The 17,872-nt window shown below is 35.8% G+C and overlaps 1 protein-coding gene across 3 annotated transcripts in view; it reads left to right on the top strand.

Annotated features, from left to right (window-relative positions):
• DGKI (diacylglycerol kinase iota) overlaps positions 1–17,872 on the top strand; it is a 5,490,864-nt gene that overhangs the window by 3,824,817 nt on the left and 1,648,175 nt on the right. For all 3 annotated transcript variants that reach the window (XM_044088223.1, XM_044088222.1, XM_044088221.1), the window contains one exon: positions 8,577–8,646. In XM_044088223.1, the coding sequence (XP_043944158.1) occupies positions 8,577–8,646 (70 nt within the window). The remainder of the gene's footprint in view (positions 1–8,576; positions 8,647–17,872) is intronic.

Genomic DNA, 17,872 nt, shown 5'->3' with positions numbered 1-17,872 from the left:
AAGAAAATGAGGTTTGACATTTCTCCACTGATAATGTAGAAGTTGTATGACCTCGGATAATAGACTTTTGAGGTCCACAGTTACTTAATATTTGTCACTGCTATCAACATTAATGGATAATTTCATAGTAGCAGATTATGCTGATATTTATAAATAAAATGCATATTTATACTGCACTCATATTTAATCATATTTTAGAAAAAGAAAAACGTCATAATAAAAATTTGATTGGCTAAAGAACATTCCAAACAGGATGTTATTATTTGCTAGGAGTGTTCTGTGTCAAACAAGTGTGACTTTTCGCAGTACATGAGCTCTAGTGATGTGAAGTCCTGGGGGGGGGGGGGGGTATTGCTGCCATGTTTGATGCTGCTGTATTACAGTTCTTGAATGTCCAATGACTTATGGGTCTTTAATAATGTAATCAGAACATGGTTCATAGGTTCATAGGTTCATACTAGGCTATCTGCCCGAGGGCATTTACAAGCCTAGCCCATAGTTTTGTGGCTTACGCCACCCCTTTAGTATGGGGAACTATACCCATTATTTTGCTGTGCCTCTGTTGAGCAGTGACACTGAGGTAATCCCTGGGGTATATCTGCGATCTCCCATCCATTGGTCAAGATTTCTCTTGAACAAGGCCAGCGAGGTGCTCTGCCTCACATATACCGGGATTTTATTCCACAGCATAGGGAGTCTTTGGGTGATGAATCTATCCCTCCAGCACGTCCTATTAATAGCCGTGTCGAGGTTTAAGTCTCCCGCCCTTGTGGCTCTGACGGATCTAGATTTTTGAGGTGAAGCATATTCATCAAATCTGGGTTTGACATGGCCTTGTATGTTAGGCAAAGGTCACCTCTGAGCAAGCGGTGGCGACTGAATAGAGCTGGAGTTCTTTCAGTCGGGCAGCATAGGACAGATGTTTGAGACCCTTTATCCTTTTGGTGAGGAACTTTGTGGCCTCTCCAGCTGCTGCAAGTGTCGGGTCAGATACATTCCGAATGGGGCATTGTACTCAATCATTGGTCTGATGAGTGATGAGTATAGGGAGACTATGACCTCCCTTGATCTAGATGAGAATCCCTTCATGATAAGGTGGGCAATGTAGAAGGTCTTCCTAACTACTTTAGCTACATGGGTGTCGAATGACAGACTACTATCAACCTGGGTCCCCAGGTCCCTGATAACTTCTTCTGTACTCAGTGGATTGCCACCTATTTGGTAGCTAGGGGTAACCTTGTTTTTCCCGAAGGGTATGACTATGCATTTTTTGGCATTTAACTTTAGGCCATGGCTCTGGCACCAGTTATCCGTTTCTGTGAGACCCTTCTGAAGGATATGTGTCAGATGTGTTTTCTACTATGGCGCCCAGTTTGCAGTCATCTGCAAACTTTGTCAGCCATAACCCTCCTGTGTTTGCTTGTATCAGACTCCGCTAGCTATATACTTGGTTTTACTCATATCACAGTTCCTGAATTCATATTTTACCTCTTAATTCCACTGTTCATTGGGAAAGTAATTCTGGAGTAGCCTCTCTTCTGTCTAATAAACAAAATATGTTTGGCACTACCGGCTAACAAAATGTTGTATTTCTACAATTCCATGCATTTATAGGTTGTTACTAAGCTTGTAGCCAGAGCGCCAATGAGAAGCTTAATGAATTAATAGGCAGTAGTGTGATTATGTTAGTTTACCCTGGATAAAAGATCATTTCTACAGATTCCCAGGATAATTTTATGTTGATCCATCTGTCGAAATTACTTTTGAAGATAGCAAACGAGTTTGCTGTATAAATGGAATCTATTCTGAAGACGGGGATGTGATTGATTTAGAAATAATTGTGCCAACAGGTGTTGTTAATACTACGGTGCTAGTTAAAGTTTTCAGCATGAGTATTTGATAGGTTGATGGTTTTAGCATGCAAAAAGTGGAGGATCTTTTATTGCATTAAAAGCTAAACAGCGGCTATCCCACAAGAAGTCTATACAATATGGAATAGACGGAAGGCGTTTTAATCCACCAGTGCTGTTTAGCTTACCTAAGGAACAGATCTTTTTGATTATGAAATGTTGGGTACTTTCAAGATGAGTCATGTACTTAGGTACATTCCAAATGAGCATCATTTTCCAAGATATTTCTGCTTAGGAAAGAATATACTGGGATCAAAAATGCCTTTGATGCAGCTGAGATATCCTGACAGATAAGCTATACAAGACAGAAGAAATCTTTATCATGGCAGGTATATAATGTTCAGAATAATTCAAAATTTAGTATAAAATTCAGTATTAGCAAGGTACTCAAGTCTTTGATGACTGTTTCTATTTTTATGGGAAGGGTGTTAGTGGTGTAGTAAGAGATGGAAGAGTTGGCTGTTCCAAAAGAAACTATACTACATTTTTTGACATTCAGGGTGAACCCAAGACTGAGGCACTTGCATCAGTGTGATCCTGGCCTATGTGGTGAATCTTCATGTGATAAGTGCATCCTGTTTGCAGTTGTCCACAGACTTGAAAAAGAAAAAGTGTCTCAGTGTATAATAATACTTCTGAAAAATAATTGCTATAGAGGACATGGCCTATGGTGGAACCTTATGGGAAACGTTTAGTCGCATTTCACTTACTAGAAGTATGACTTATATCAGTGAAACAAGCTGCCATTTTGCAAATTACATAGGAATAATGTTGACTTTGGAGCGTTCATCTATGACACCTATATGAAGGATAGCTTTGAAGGGCTTGACAAGTGCCAGAAAAGCAATGTGGATAGAAGACCCTGATCTACAGCTTCAGTACCATTGATAAAACATTTACAAGCTCAATAGACAAGGCCTGCATTTTATAACTCAGAACTTGTTAGGATCAGTATCTTAAATGCTTCTTACATATTCCTCCAGGTTCCAATATCCCAACACTGGAAGAATCCCTATCAATGTCTAACCGCTACATCTCAAATGAAACCATCATCCTTGGTGGCACTAATATAAATTGGCTTAAACTAACACAAATCAACTCCACAAACTCCATCAATCTGTTCAAATTTACACAAATTATACAAACCCCAACACACACAACAATCACTCTGAATCCACCCTAGACTGGATATTAGTATCCCACCCACAGTACTACTCCAATCCCAACACCTTTCCCAACACTCTAAGTGACCACTTACCAGCCCTGATACACAGACTATCAACCTCTACTCCAAGCATTCATTTATACAAATATACCAGAAATCTAGCCAGTTTTAGCCAGTCTCACTTTTGCAACTCATTACAAACACTAAACTGGAACCCACTGAAATATCTTCCCTTAGATGAAGCAGTACATTATTTCAATACTGTCTTCCTAGAAACCCTTAACTCTATAGCCCCAATAAGAAAAAAGGGAGTTAAACATAGCCATGCTCCTTGGCTATCTAAATCAATCATCAAACAACTACTGATTAACAGAGACCGAGCATGGCACAAATGGAGAAAAGATAAGACCCCATCCAGCGAAACCCCCTTCAAAATACTTAGAAACAAAGCAAAACAGGCCATTAATCAGGACAAAAAGACTTACATCTCCCAACAAATAAACACCTGCAGTAATAATCCCAGACTTTTCTGGAAATCTGTCAACTCATTACTAAATCCTGGCAGCACCCAAAACCCATCTCCATTTCTAGACAAAAGCCCAGTTGAAACCAGTGAAATATTTAATAAAAACTTTATTGATATTATCCTTACATTAGTAAATGCAGGCAATACCCCAACCTCCATTAACCCATCCATCATACCTCAAAGCAGTATCAGCTCCATACCATCTTTTAACTTCCAACCTGTAGCAACCTCTCAAATGCAAACATTACTTGGCAAATTGAAACCAGGCTCCTTATCTGCTGATAATCTGCCCCAGAATACTTTAATAATTAGCGCTAAGGCAATATGTTTCCCAGTAAGTATCCTTATAAACCGATCACTTGCAGAACACACAGTTCCCCAGCTCTGGAAAAAAATCAGTAATCACCCCACTTCATAAAGGTGGAAACCCACATGACCTATCTAATTTTAGACCCATTTCCATACTGTCCCCTCTATCTAAAATAATGGAAAAATGCATCCACAAACAACTGGTTGAATATCTAACCAGCAACAACCTACTATCCCCTTCACAACATGGTTTTCGACCATCCCACAGTACCATTACTGCCCTGTCTCCTTCACAAATTACATCTATAACACCCTAGACAGTAACCTACTTACATCAGTCCTGTTATTGAATCCATCAAAAGCATTCTACACAGTCTCCCACATCAAACTTATCTAGCAACTCCACTCACTAGGATGTGCTGATGTCACCCTAACCTGGTTCACTAGTTACTAACCGACAGCAATCCATAAAATGGCTGAATAACCTCTCTAGCTTTCTCCCAAATAACATAGGAGTGCCCCACTATTCAACATTTTTATAAATGACCTAAATAAAGTTCCCACTGACTGTACTACCATACAATATGCAGACAATTCAACCATTATCTGCACCTCCAATAATTTCTCTAACCTCCAAAAGTTAACACAAAAGGCCTTTACATCCATAGAACTCTGGCTAAACCAATCACAGCTATTACTTAACCCTAATAAATCTAAACTACTCATCTTTGCATCTAAACCTGTTGCCACAAACTTTACTATATTCTCCATAAACAAAACCCCAATATAGTTAGTAGATCAGGCCAAACTGCTAGGAATTACTATTGACAGAAAACTTAGCTTTGACTTGCATATTAATAATGCAATAAAAAAGACTCACTTCAAATTAGGCAAACTTTGCAGAAAAAAAAACAATACTTAGACAAATCCATCCGAATAAAACTTTCAAAAAGTCTTCTCCTTCCAACTTACTCTATGGGTCTCCTGTCTTCACCAATCTCCACAACTCTTTGCAACACAAACTACAGTCCTGTTATTATAAGATTGCAAAATTCGCATCAGCCCAACCAAATTGCACCCACCATTGCCAGGCCACTAAAGAACTAAACTGGCTAGAATTTGCACATTACCTACATTACACACAACTTACCTTTGCCCATAAACTCATTCATAAACCTGAGTGTTTCCCTTCCCTGAAAAAATATCATTGAACTTTACATCCCATCCAAAAATCTACCGTCTAACAACAAACACCTACTTAAAGTATCAAAATCTAGTAAAAGAGCAGGTAGCTGCCTCTATTCCCATTCCATAACTAAGCTGTGACCTTCCCATCATCAGTTACAGAATTAGACAACATAATCTCCTTTAAAAGAAAACTAAAACAACATCTCACTGATAACCCCAGCTGTACATGCAACACATATCCGCAGCCTGCTAATCTAGCAAAACTGTTTCACGTAGCAAATATACTTATGTATATGTTATGCTGTTACACCATACAAGTTATCCCTAATCTTTAGTATCCTAGTCCACACATCAGTACCACCATCTTAACACATTTTCTCTTCTCTGTCACTTTCTACTTTTAATACTACCATTAAATATATGTCACCTATAATCTACTTATCCCCACTACCTAGCTATAAGATTCTAACTATATCTGTCTTACCTTTAAGTTTAACTCTCTAATTCTATCTTTCCTTTTTCCTACTCCCCCAAAAATGAGCTGTATTGTTAAATATTTCTAACTGTATAATTTTCCTACATGCTAATGTTCCATTGTTACTGTATTGTGCCTTTTTACAACATATTTGCTGTTTAGATATTTTTCTGTATTAATTCACTTGCTTTATAATTATAATTTTGTTTCCTTACTATTTCATGTAATGATTTTCATGTAACTTGGAGGTTTTCTCCCCTGGCCTGCACTGAAATGGGTCTCAAGCCCAGTGGACTTTCCCAGTCAATAAATAAATAAATATTTACCAGCTCATCATTTATACATTCCATAGCTTTGCAGATGATACCAGTAAGACTGGTGGTTCTATAACTACCACGGTAGATTGCGAGGTTCTCACTTCTATAGTGAAGTTATGACTGCACTACCTATGTCTGGTATGGGACATAATCTGTGAAGATTTGACTGAATAGGCTAAGGAAGGATTCAGATGAGTAGGTGGACAGAATGTAGTAGGAACACATGGGGCTAGAATTTTTGGTTTTGGAAAGAACAGACTGAGTATGAGCTAGAGTGCTTTTGGGATTAGAAATATAGGAGAGAATAAACAGAACCTTTGGGAAAAATGTGTAGCATGATAACAGATAGAATTTGTTCTTAAGGATATTCGCAGAGCTTTCATGGTCAGAATGGAAAGGTCCATTAGTTATAAATTCCAATTATCAATATCTTACTGAAAAATACCTTGAGAAGTATCCTTAGTACTGGTTTTAACTTGTGATGGCACATTTAATAGTTTTGCTTACTAAACTTAGATCTCTTCTGCATTTGGAAATTGCTATACATTGAAGACTGTAGCACCTTTTTTTTATTGTAAAATGTATTGATGTGGAAAGTCTACATTTCAGGTTTACCTTTGGATCTACCACCATGTTTATGGCAGTTGGGCAAGGCTTATTCAACATATCTACACATAATGGAATAGTTTTGTGGAATAGACTGTAGCATCAGGTAATTAGTTTTTTGGTGGGATGAGCATTTGATGTTTAATGAGAATTTCGGCAGGCAGCAATTAGCTGGTTTTATAGATATTTCAGAATACTTTATGGTCTTTTTTGAGGTCAAAGCTTGTTTTAACAGTGAACATTTTTGCTAGCTGGTCATCTATTATCAAGGAAATTGTAATATTGGGGATGGTGCAAAAAAGGGTGCAAACTTGAACTTCAATAAGTTAAAAGTTGACACTGCGTGACATTTGATGTGAGACAATGGTGTGACTTACAAATACGAACATGCCCCCATATCTCCTCAAAGATTAGAATGCATATTAAGTACTGTAAGAAAAAAATCAGTAGCACTGACAGAGACGGGGTGTTATTATGAACAAATAATCAGAAAAAACACACCAAAATTTCGACGGACTTGTCAGAAAATGAACAATTTTATAAATGACAAAGTTGAGTTAAGCACTTTTGTCCATTTATATAGACTTTTTGAGAACAGCAGATGGATTAGAGGAACTGGTCAGGAGTATACTTTTAAAACTAAAAAACAGGGAGATGGTGGTGATAGACCAATTACAAAGGTAAGTAAAGGGATTCCTAAGTATATCTATAGCTAAGGAGGATGACGCAGTGGTGCAGTGGTAGCATTGTCACCTCACAGCAAGAGGTTCTCCAGTTTGATTCTTGGCTGGGGTGTCTTCTGTGTAGAGTCTGCATGTCCTCCCTGTGTACATGTGGGTTTCTTCCCACATTACAAAGACATGCATCTGGAGTGTTTCTCCCCAGGCTTCTGCCGAAAAATGACTAGTTCCAAGTTGGACTTTCCTGGTTAACAAATGTAAAATAAATAAATATCCTTGCCTAGTCTGAATATAGCAGAGTGAATGATCAGAATTCAGAATTATACCCACAGTAGATATTTTCTCTAGATATTTTTGAATGGCATATTTAAGAATTGCTTTGAAGTAAAATAAAAAGTTTTGTAGTTGTTTATGCAATGGAATCCAACGGGGGTGTAGCTCTTTTTTTTTTTTTGTTAAATACAGGAGTATTTTTGACAGCTGGATTGGCTATGCTCTCTTTCAGGTCCATGATTAAGGAGGTGCTGTGACTGTATACTGTAGATGATTTACAAAACATTTGTGTATAGTGGTTAATCATTTATTCCAATACTCTTGAATTAAGCACCTACTGAGAAAGGAAACAAAATAAAACAATGACTTTTTTTTAATTTTTCCTATCAATGACAGCCTGTGTTAAAATAATAACTGCTATAGCTCTGTGTCCCAAACACTTGAATTTGTTGTTGCCTCACAGTAAGGCATTGTCCTGTTCGATTCTCAGCTAGAGCGTCTTCTGTGAAGAGACATGCGTGAATGGGCTTACCTTCGTTGAAGGTTGTGTGTCAGGGCTGGCAACTCGGCACGTAAAAATCTGCTGCCAAGCATTAGCGGACCGGAGTTCCGCTGTGGTGACCCCTAACCGGGAAAAGCCAAATGACACAACAACTTTATTAACACGCTCAAGATTGTGTACTATTATATCTGTTGTACGAACTGACTTGTTAACTATCAATACTAATAAAGTTATGTTACCCTTGTAAATTATGCTTGTATGGTCACAGTTACAAGTGGTATATCAAATGAAATCCCAAAAAAAGTTACTTTAATTTTTTGATAAGTAGTTCAGTTAAAGATGAATTCAAGGTCAGATCCACCAACTTCATGTTTATGTAATTATTCGAAAACTGCTCTTTTCCTAGATATCAAATTGACATGCTGCAGCTAATGCAATAATTCAAGATTATTTTAAGCAAAATTCATTATGGGGAATCTTAAACAAATAAAACATAGTATTGTCAACTGCACTCATGTGATCAATTTTTATAGTGTAACTTTTAGAGGTTTGAAGTGGAATTGTCCTATATGAAGTACAAATAAACTAAGTTTCCCAATTAATTGCTACATATCTTTTTTTGCAGGATCAGGAGAGGATGCGCTCCAGGATACATCCATCCCAGGCACTTTCCTCAAAATGGTGCTTCCTTGACTGTAAGTATGCACTGACATACAAAGAATAAACCAATCATCAAGTTATATCTTCTTGCTAAATGCAGCATGACCAACTTGCATGCTAGGAAGAAAGGAATGATTGAGGTATTTTTCAGAATATATCCACAAAGGTTCTATGAATAAATAGTTAGCTATCTGAGAAAGAGCAATATTTTTTTTTATTTTGATCTGTGCTATGCAGAAGTTATGATTTAACATAGGTATACAAGATACTTTTTTAATGTTTATATAATCAAAAATAATTCCTTAAGCTATCTTGTGATTTTACTCACATAAATTAAAAAAAAAAAAAAAACATGTATTCCCTTTTACGTCCACATATCCAGATAAAGTGAAAATATTTTCAATTTATTTGACGAGTGTATTTTGAAATAAAACAATGAAGTAACTGTTAATATATATCTTCTGAATCAGTCATTCTTCCCTGGATCTTCTTCAAGTTCTGTTTACTAATCCTAATGTTAGATTGCTCGGACATTAACCATTTAAGGCTGTAACACTATGTAGGCTTCCTTAGGTATAGGGTATAACTGCAGAAGACAATAGTGCAAATGTCAATTCATAATCTAAACAGAGACAAACAATAATTTATGCATTATTTGCTTGCGTTTTTTTGAGCAGGAAAGTCTTACTGGGCAAAGATCATTTTCAGGGAATGCCCAAGGAGTAAAGCTCCAATAGATAGATTTAGAATACTCATGACAAAACATTTTTATTTTAACAAAGATACATTACATAAATAGTTCTAGATGTAAACTGATACTTGTTCTACAGTGACATTATACAAAGGAAAAACAGTTATTTCTTCTATGGTGACATTCTAGACAATATTAAATTAGTATGCAAACAGTTCATGGGCAATATATGTGACAAGTAGCCATTAGATATGACTGATAAGACATGCACAAGGAGGGTTACAATATATATGTTAGGAAAAAATAGAAGTGAGGTTAGGAGTATGAAATATTAGTTGGTAGATAAATAATTGTTAAAGCTATAAGAGGAGGAGGTGGCATTATACAGCTAATGATGATATGATGATTCCTGCTCAGACAAGTTACTGAAGAATTTTTTTTTCTGTGTGGTCACCCCTACATGACTTGGTATCCAGAGTCTACAACTCCGGGGAAGGATAGACTACAAATAGTTTAGACACTATGGTGACAAAGCCAGTAGGAGATGTCATCAGGAATAATGATTGACTCATGGCCATCAGATTTCAGACCAAAGGTCTTCATAATTTCAACCTATGCAGGATTGTGATGGTGAGAAAAATAGTGCCTAAGACAACAGTTGCAGGACCTAGTAGATAAAGTAGGACAACATGGCATCATGAGTTGGTGTTGATAATAGGAGACATGCATACTCATATCACAACATGCAGAACAGGATTTAAGGACTGCCTGGGTCCACATGAGTGGGGCAGGAGGAAAAAGAGGCCATTTTGGATTAGGCAAATCCCTTGATGGGGGGCAACAAATGATTCAGTCAAAGAGACGGTCAGAAGATCACATAAAAGAGGGGCCAACATGGAATTCAGGTAGACTTCATCCTTGTAAGGAAAAGGCACTGGGACAGAATAAAAGATTGCACAGTCATCCTCAGAGAAACAGTCAGCTTGCCGCATACAGGGCATTGTCATACCCCGCTCTGATGTACCTCCTGCATAGCTACAAAACAAACAGAACAGAATTACCCATTCTAAAAACATAAACCTTGCCTGTGATATAAATAGGTCCTGCTAGAGAGATAGGTATGTATCCCAGAGACTACCCTGTCTATGGAACAGACTCCCCATCCATGTAAAGCAGAGTTCCTCCCTAACCCAATTCAAGTGCAACTTGGATAACTGGATGGGAAACCTGAAATGTATCCCTGGTTTGACACCTATGTCTCTGAAAGACACAGGCAACCTGTAAATAGTTAATCTCCCAAACCCCTGCTTACACTTATCAAGGGTATCAGAAGTTCTCGGAGATTTGGGATACATGGCTAGGCTTAAAAAGGCCGTTGTGGTCATTAGCCTAGTAAACATCTATGAACCTATGAACCTATAAATAAGTGGAGGCCACAGACAACTGCAAGCAGTTGTCACAGAAAGCATTAAGGTCAACTGAGACTAGCTTGAAGACCTGGAAGGTAATTGAAGCAAAATCCCAAGAGATCAAGGGAATACTCATGACTTTAGTACCTTAGGAAGAAGTGCAAATAGAAGAATGTCAACATCTCAAATCATCCAATGTGAAGATAATAGACAGACATGCATCTGAGCCAGTTATAGATGTAAGATTCATAGGGAAATCTGGTTGTAGAATGCAGAAGTCCTGTAAGCCATCAAAAGTAAGGAGTGCAGGAGAAAGTGAGAGATAGAAAATACAGAGCAGCCTAATAAGGAATACTAGATGGCTAATAAACAGGCTAAGAGGGCAGTCCTAATAATAGAAACCTGACATCAGAGGCACTCTATCCACTTCTGAGAAGTGACTCAGCAGCTGGCACAAAGAAACTCTATGAAGTTACAAGACAAAGACAGAAGTACAAGAAAGGTAGCCATCAGAAACTCTTCATAGGGGATTCCAGCAACAGCTTACTCACCATAGGACATCATAGAAAGATGGAAGAAACACTTCCAGCAGCTTCTGAATGAAGAAAACCATGGAAAAGCTGCACTTCACCAGACACAACTGACAATGAAAGAAAAAGAACAGGGGTCTTATTAGCTGCAAAAATATTTTGTCACTCTCCAGTGAAAATCATCTTCCCTACCTAGCTCAAAAGAATATTGGTGATATACTTAGTAGAATATATAATATGGAATGTAAGGCTACAGGTCTCAAAGAAGTTCTGTACAAATTTATGTTAAGTGAATTTTCTATTGAAATGTCAGAATTATTTATAGAGGAAGACATGGGGGGACTGAACAATGACCTAGGCATGTTTAAACAGACTGTTTATTTGTAAAAGTTTTCAGGTTTTTGGTTTGGTCAGAAGCAGGTTAAATATCATATTATATACTGCTACTTTTCAGCAGAAATAATGCCTCTGTAATGTGCTTCCCAATGGACAGATATAGGTTTTTCATTATGAGTCTTAACTTAAAATCATTAGAACAAGTATATATCGCTTGAGGTTAGTTTCACTGATTTGATTTCACTATGATATGTGGAAGGCGCAATAGATAGCATGGGCAGTTTCGTTTTGATAAGTAGTTTCATATATATATATATATATATATATATATATATACACATATATATATATATATATATATATATATATATATATATATATATATATCTATATATATATATATATATATATATATATATATATATATATATATATATATAAATGTGTGTGTGTGTGTGTGTGTATGTGTGTGTGTGTGTGTGTGTGTGTGTGTGTGTGTGTGTGTGTGTGTGTGAACTCTTGATACAAAAATAATCAGAAAAATTTGACAAGTCAACTGTGTAAGAGATAACATTTACCCATTACAAATTGCAGCTTACAGTATTCAATAAAGCCATTGATAGATTCCCATCATATCAATGAAACAAACATTTCTTAAAGTGAATTCAATAATCTTACCTAATTTTGAATTGTTTTATAATAATTTCTAGTATTTTTATTACATTTTGTATTTTAAAATGCTAATTATGCATTCCAACTCTAAGATAGCAAAATACTGAGGAAAGGGCATATTCCTCACTATGGCAATGATTTTGCATAATTGTTGATCAGTTGTTTTGCTTGAGCAAATTGTAAATAGCACCTCCCATAACTATCTATCTATCCATCTATCTATCTATCTATCTATCTATCTATCTATCTATCTATCTATCTATCTATCTCTAATGCACAATCCTTATTGAACCAGATTCCATAAAGATCATCATGTACTGCTATCCCAATAGTAATTCCCAGATTAATCCCTGGTATGATATTATACTAGGCCAGAGTATTCTGTAGACTAACCATTGTTACAACTAGGAGTAGATGAGAAAGTTCAAAACCAGTGTTAATGAATCAAATTATCTATTTGTGGCATGATCAGAAGGCCAACAAGTGTACCATATAACTGCCAAAAACACCCACACTGCTGCATGTTTATCAACATAGCTTCTAAAATGCAAAGTAAGAAGAGACAGAATTAAAAATCATTTGAGTATGTTGAGATCCCTCATGACTGGAGACATGAGATTGTTAATCCCATTTTTAGGGGAAGAGGGGATAAGAAAAAGACAAGTGTCATAGATCCTTGCAGCTAGTTTCTTGCTATGAAAACAATAAAGAAGGTTATTTTCAATTAACTGCTGTTAGAATAGGGAAGTTTGGGACTTAACACTATATATCAGCAAGCATATATTAAAAATAGATTTAAAACTCTTTGAAACATGATGTTTTATAACAATAAAATAAAATCTATAGATGAAAAAATGCACTGTGATGTAATTTATTTAGAATTAGTTTTTGCTGTTGATAGGGTCATGCACAAATCACTGATCAATAAATTAGAACAACTAGGTATTAATTTAATGTTGATACAATGTATAGTTAATTGACTATAGGACATGGTAAGTATCATCAATCTATAGAATAGGTGAATTTCTAGGTTGCACAGGGTGTCAGACAAAGCTCCGTTCAGGTCCATATTTGTTTAGGCTGTATCTTTGAAATCTGTCTTTGTCATCTGAGGTGTTCTACAGTAGTACTAGTAATAGTAGTAGCATACCTTGAAAATGGGCAAAAAATTATTACATCTGTTACAGAGACGGCATGTCTTTAAAGTAACTTGACTAAATTAACCATCAGGGCATAGGAAAATCATATTCCAATATATAATATCAAAACTAACCACATGAGATTTAGGATGCTTAAACTGATGTGTGATTATTTAATACAGCACACAATGATAGAAACTGTGGATTCCTTTAAAAACCTGAATATATGGGGAGACTCAGCTTTGAGTTTTTTGATGATAGTTGTAAAACTATAGACTGTATAAAATTAGTTTTAAAATCGAGAAAATCAGAAATTAAATCAATGTTTCTAACTTACTTTATACCGAAGCCAGAGAATGGAATAATAATAAGAAAACTTTATAAGAAAACTAGCATGAGTAAACTGAAAAGAGTACAGCAGAAATATACCAAGGTCATCCATGGATGTGAAAGTTTAAGTTATTACAAAAGATTAAAATATCTGAACTCATGCAGTGATTCATATAGATATTTCAGAAGAGACCTAATTCAGGTATATAGTGCATTTAGAGACATCTAACTCTGGGAATATATGAGGATATCATAGAGTAGTAGATAATCATTATCAGACAACCAGTACAGGTAATGATATAGGAATTAGAGATGGACTAACTGGTTTTCTGATATATTTGTTAATGCCTAGAATACATAATGTCCAAAACTAGAGATGATAAGGGGCCTGGATGGAAACATGATAAAGTCAACAAGAAAAGGAAAGTAGTACTGCTGGAAATGAATTTATCCTCAAGTCGTGGTGAGTGCCTTCACGAGGGACCCTCTTTTTGCAAAATATCATTAAGATGACTCTGATATGTAAACTGTATTTTATACAGCATACATCATGGACAGAAGTAGATTAAAGTAGATGCACATCTCCCAGGATTAAAAAGTACCAAATCCTGGTATGCGGAATCATGCCAGTAATAGAAAACATGACATTGTAGAATCCCCAAGATATGGAAAGATTCTTCCAATGGGGTTAGGCCAGGGTCAGGGGAAGGATGTCCACCCAGTTATAGAAAGAAGTAGTGGTCCACAAGAAAACACAAAAATTGATAGGCCAAAGAAGAGCCATGAAGATGATAGATGATAGAGTCAACTATTGAGGATAAGGCAGAAATTATGTATTGTTACATTATGTAAGAAGCCCAGAATTTCTTGATCGAAGATATTCAAAAAGATTAAGAGAGAAATTAGAGGAAAAATAGTTGCACAAGAAAAACTGTCAAAAGCTTCAATTGTAAATTTGTGTAAATACAAGAGATCCATGACGAACGGCATATACACCAAGAAACTTTATGCTGATTGGAAAAAGAAGTGACAGAGGAAGTGTGGAAATATAAAGAACAAAGCCTAGAAATTTTTGAAAGGTATAAAAAGAAAGAGATCTGGTATGGTTCAGTATTTATTCAAAACAGAAAGCCATAGGGGTCATTACAACAAACAGTTCCAAAGATATTTGAAGAGAAATAGTCAAATGCACCCAGATATGGAACATTTTACAATGCAAAAATAAAATCACAAAGGGGGAATATAAGATTAGTAAAGTAGAAGTTAAACAAATAGAAACTCAAGTTATGGAATACCTGCATAGTGAAGGATTTAGTGTAGAAAGTCTAGTATAGGTCATGTCACAGCAGGATGGAACAATGAGTCCCCAAAGTAAGGAGAAACAGGAGGAGTGGAAGACATATGAAGAAGAAATATGGACACAGGAAAGATGAAGTTATGTAATATGACACAATATTTATTCAAAGGAGAAAACAAAATTAATACAAAAAAAAAAAAACATCAGCAAAGATATTTGAAGAGAAATACAGGCAAAATCATCCAGATATGGAAAATTTTGCAATGCAAAAATAAGAAAACAAAGGGGGAAAATAGAAAAGAGGATTAGTAATGGAGAAGTTAAAGAAACAGAAAATGAAATTATGGACTACTTGTGAAGTGAAGGATTTAGTGTAGAGAACTGAACTCTGATAACCTTACAGCATGACAGAATAATGAATTCCTAAATTAAGAAAAAGTAGGTGGAACGGGAGGTATCTGATCACTTGCCACATGAAGATATCCTGTAGCCTTCTGCAGTAAACCAGTACAAAGGAAGCTGCACCGCAAGGAAAGGAGCAGAAAACAGTGACTCTGATGCAGTCAATGATATGGAGTGATAGGCCAGTGAGCTCCTGTATGAAAGAGCAATGGATGATGCAGATGAAGACAATACGTCACAGGAAGATGTTCTGCAACTTTTTATAGATAATGCCCACAGGAAACAGTGAACGTGAATGTTCCTTCAGTTTAGAAAAAAATGGTTTAACTGAAGAGGTGCTTGATTTAATAGAGATGGACAGACATATTAGGAATGATGAAAAAAACAGATTACAGAAAGTCAATAAGACTCAAAATGTTATAAGTCTGACAAAACAAATGAACACAGTAATCGAGACTGAGAGAAATTCATGTGATAGAAGAAAAGTAAATAGGATTTATTAGTGTGCTGATAAATTAATAACAGATGAACTATTACCACAAAAACAAATAATAAGGGAAAAAGGGAAGAAGCCAAATGCCATCAGGGAAACATCAAATAAATAAAATTATAAAAGAACTAAGACAAGACGTGTCACTGTTAGAAGACTATAGAAGGGGGAAGAGATCAACAAAAATAATTAGAAAGACAGACATGACAAAAGCAATGTGCAGGGTAAGAACAGACCAGGATCTATTGTACACTATCGCAAACAATAAAATAAAGATATCAACACAGGCATAAAAACTTAGAAGATATGCAGATAAATATAAAGGAAAAGTACAAAATAAGCAAATCATTGATGACTCCCACAAATTTTATAGAGAAATGACAAAGAAAGTAAAAGGAATAGAAACACTACCAAAAAGAAGACATTGACACATTTTGGAGAAATATGTATACAACACTGTGGGACATAACAAAGATGCTGAATGGATAGAAGAAGTAAAAGAAACAGTAAGAAGTTCAAATGTACAATCTGTGAAATTTGATAAGGTAACAGCCACAGAAATGGAAACAAAATTAAGAAAATCTCCTAAATGGAAAACCCCAGGCCCACAGGCAGTATCTAACTTCTGTCTAAAAGTTTTAACAATTTACACAAAGATTCAGCCTTGAGTAACAACAACTTCTCTGTGCATTCTTAACAGACAATGAACTGGTAACAACAGGAAAAATGATACTCTTCATTAAGAGTGAACCTGGAAGCTATCCTAAAAATTATAGGCCTATAACTTGTCTTCTGATGATGTGCAAGCTATATACTGGAATTGATGCCATCAGAGTATATAGTCATTTTAGTAGATAACTCAGTCATGACAATAGAAAAAAGGATAACAAAAGTAAGGCATGTGGAACAAAGGATGATTTATTGTTAAGTAAAGTCATAATGGAGAATTGTATTGCATGGATAGAGTACAAAAAAGCATTTGACAGCATCCCACATTCATGTATATAAGGGTGTTTACAGATGTATAAGATACACCCTGCATTGATCAGTTACATTACAGTGACCGTGAAACAATGGCAAACCACTTTTCAGCTAAGCCATGATAAAGGAAAATTATTATCCCAGGGATAAAAATTCAAAGGGGGGCTATCCCAGGGTGACTCATTGTCTCTCCTGCTTTTTTGTGTTACCCTTAATCCATTAAGTTGTCTGCTTAACAGATTAGTTCATGATTACAATTTGGTTGCCAGAAAGCAACAAAGTGTAAAGATGTTTTGTCTTCTTTTTGAGGATGATTTAAAACTGTATAGTTCATCAGATGAGGAGCCGAAAGTACAACTGCAAGTGATAAAAACAATCTCACACGATATAAGAATGTTATTTGGTCTTGATAAATGTGCAAAAGCAATATTTAAAGCAAGGAAGCTCCCGCAGCAAGCAAATAAGGAACTTGAACAGGAGGGAGTGTATAAATATTTGGGATTTGATGAAGAACTGGCAACAAAACATGAACAAATGTGAACAAAACTTACTAAGGAATATTTAAGAAGATTAAAATTAATACTGAAAACAGTCCTGATATCGAGAAAAAAATCTAAGTGATAAACCAATTTGCTTATCTTGTTTTAACTTACAATTTTGGTGTGATTGACTGGCCCCAAAAAGTATTGTATCAGTTGGACAGGAAAACAAGAAAAATGCTTTATGATTATCCAATGATATAAAAACATCAGTGCATACAAACATTATATATTCCTCATTCTGAAGAAGGTATGGGCCTCCTTAAAACTGATTAGATGTATATATCTACAATCATAGGACTGCATACAAATATGTTGACCTCACCAGATCCAAACAAAGTAAAAGTTTTGAAACATGAGGGAATGAACTCTAAAATAAGTTCCCTGCTTAGTTTAGTAGAAGCATATCAATGTCAAGTGGGAATGGAAATCATACCACAGCTAG

This window comes from Protopterus annectens, chromosome 11.part0, assembly GCF_019279795.1.
Source record: "Protopterus annectens isolate FY-2018-M chromosome 11.part0, PAN1.0, whole genome shotgun sequence".
Taxonomy (NCBI): Eukaryota; Metazoa; Chordata; order Ceratodontiformes; family Protopteridae; genus Protopterus; species Protopterus annectens.
Note: the sequence above shows the minus strand (reverse complement) of the source record. Positions and strands in the feature narration are given on the sequence as shown.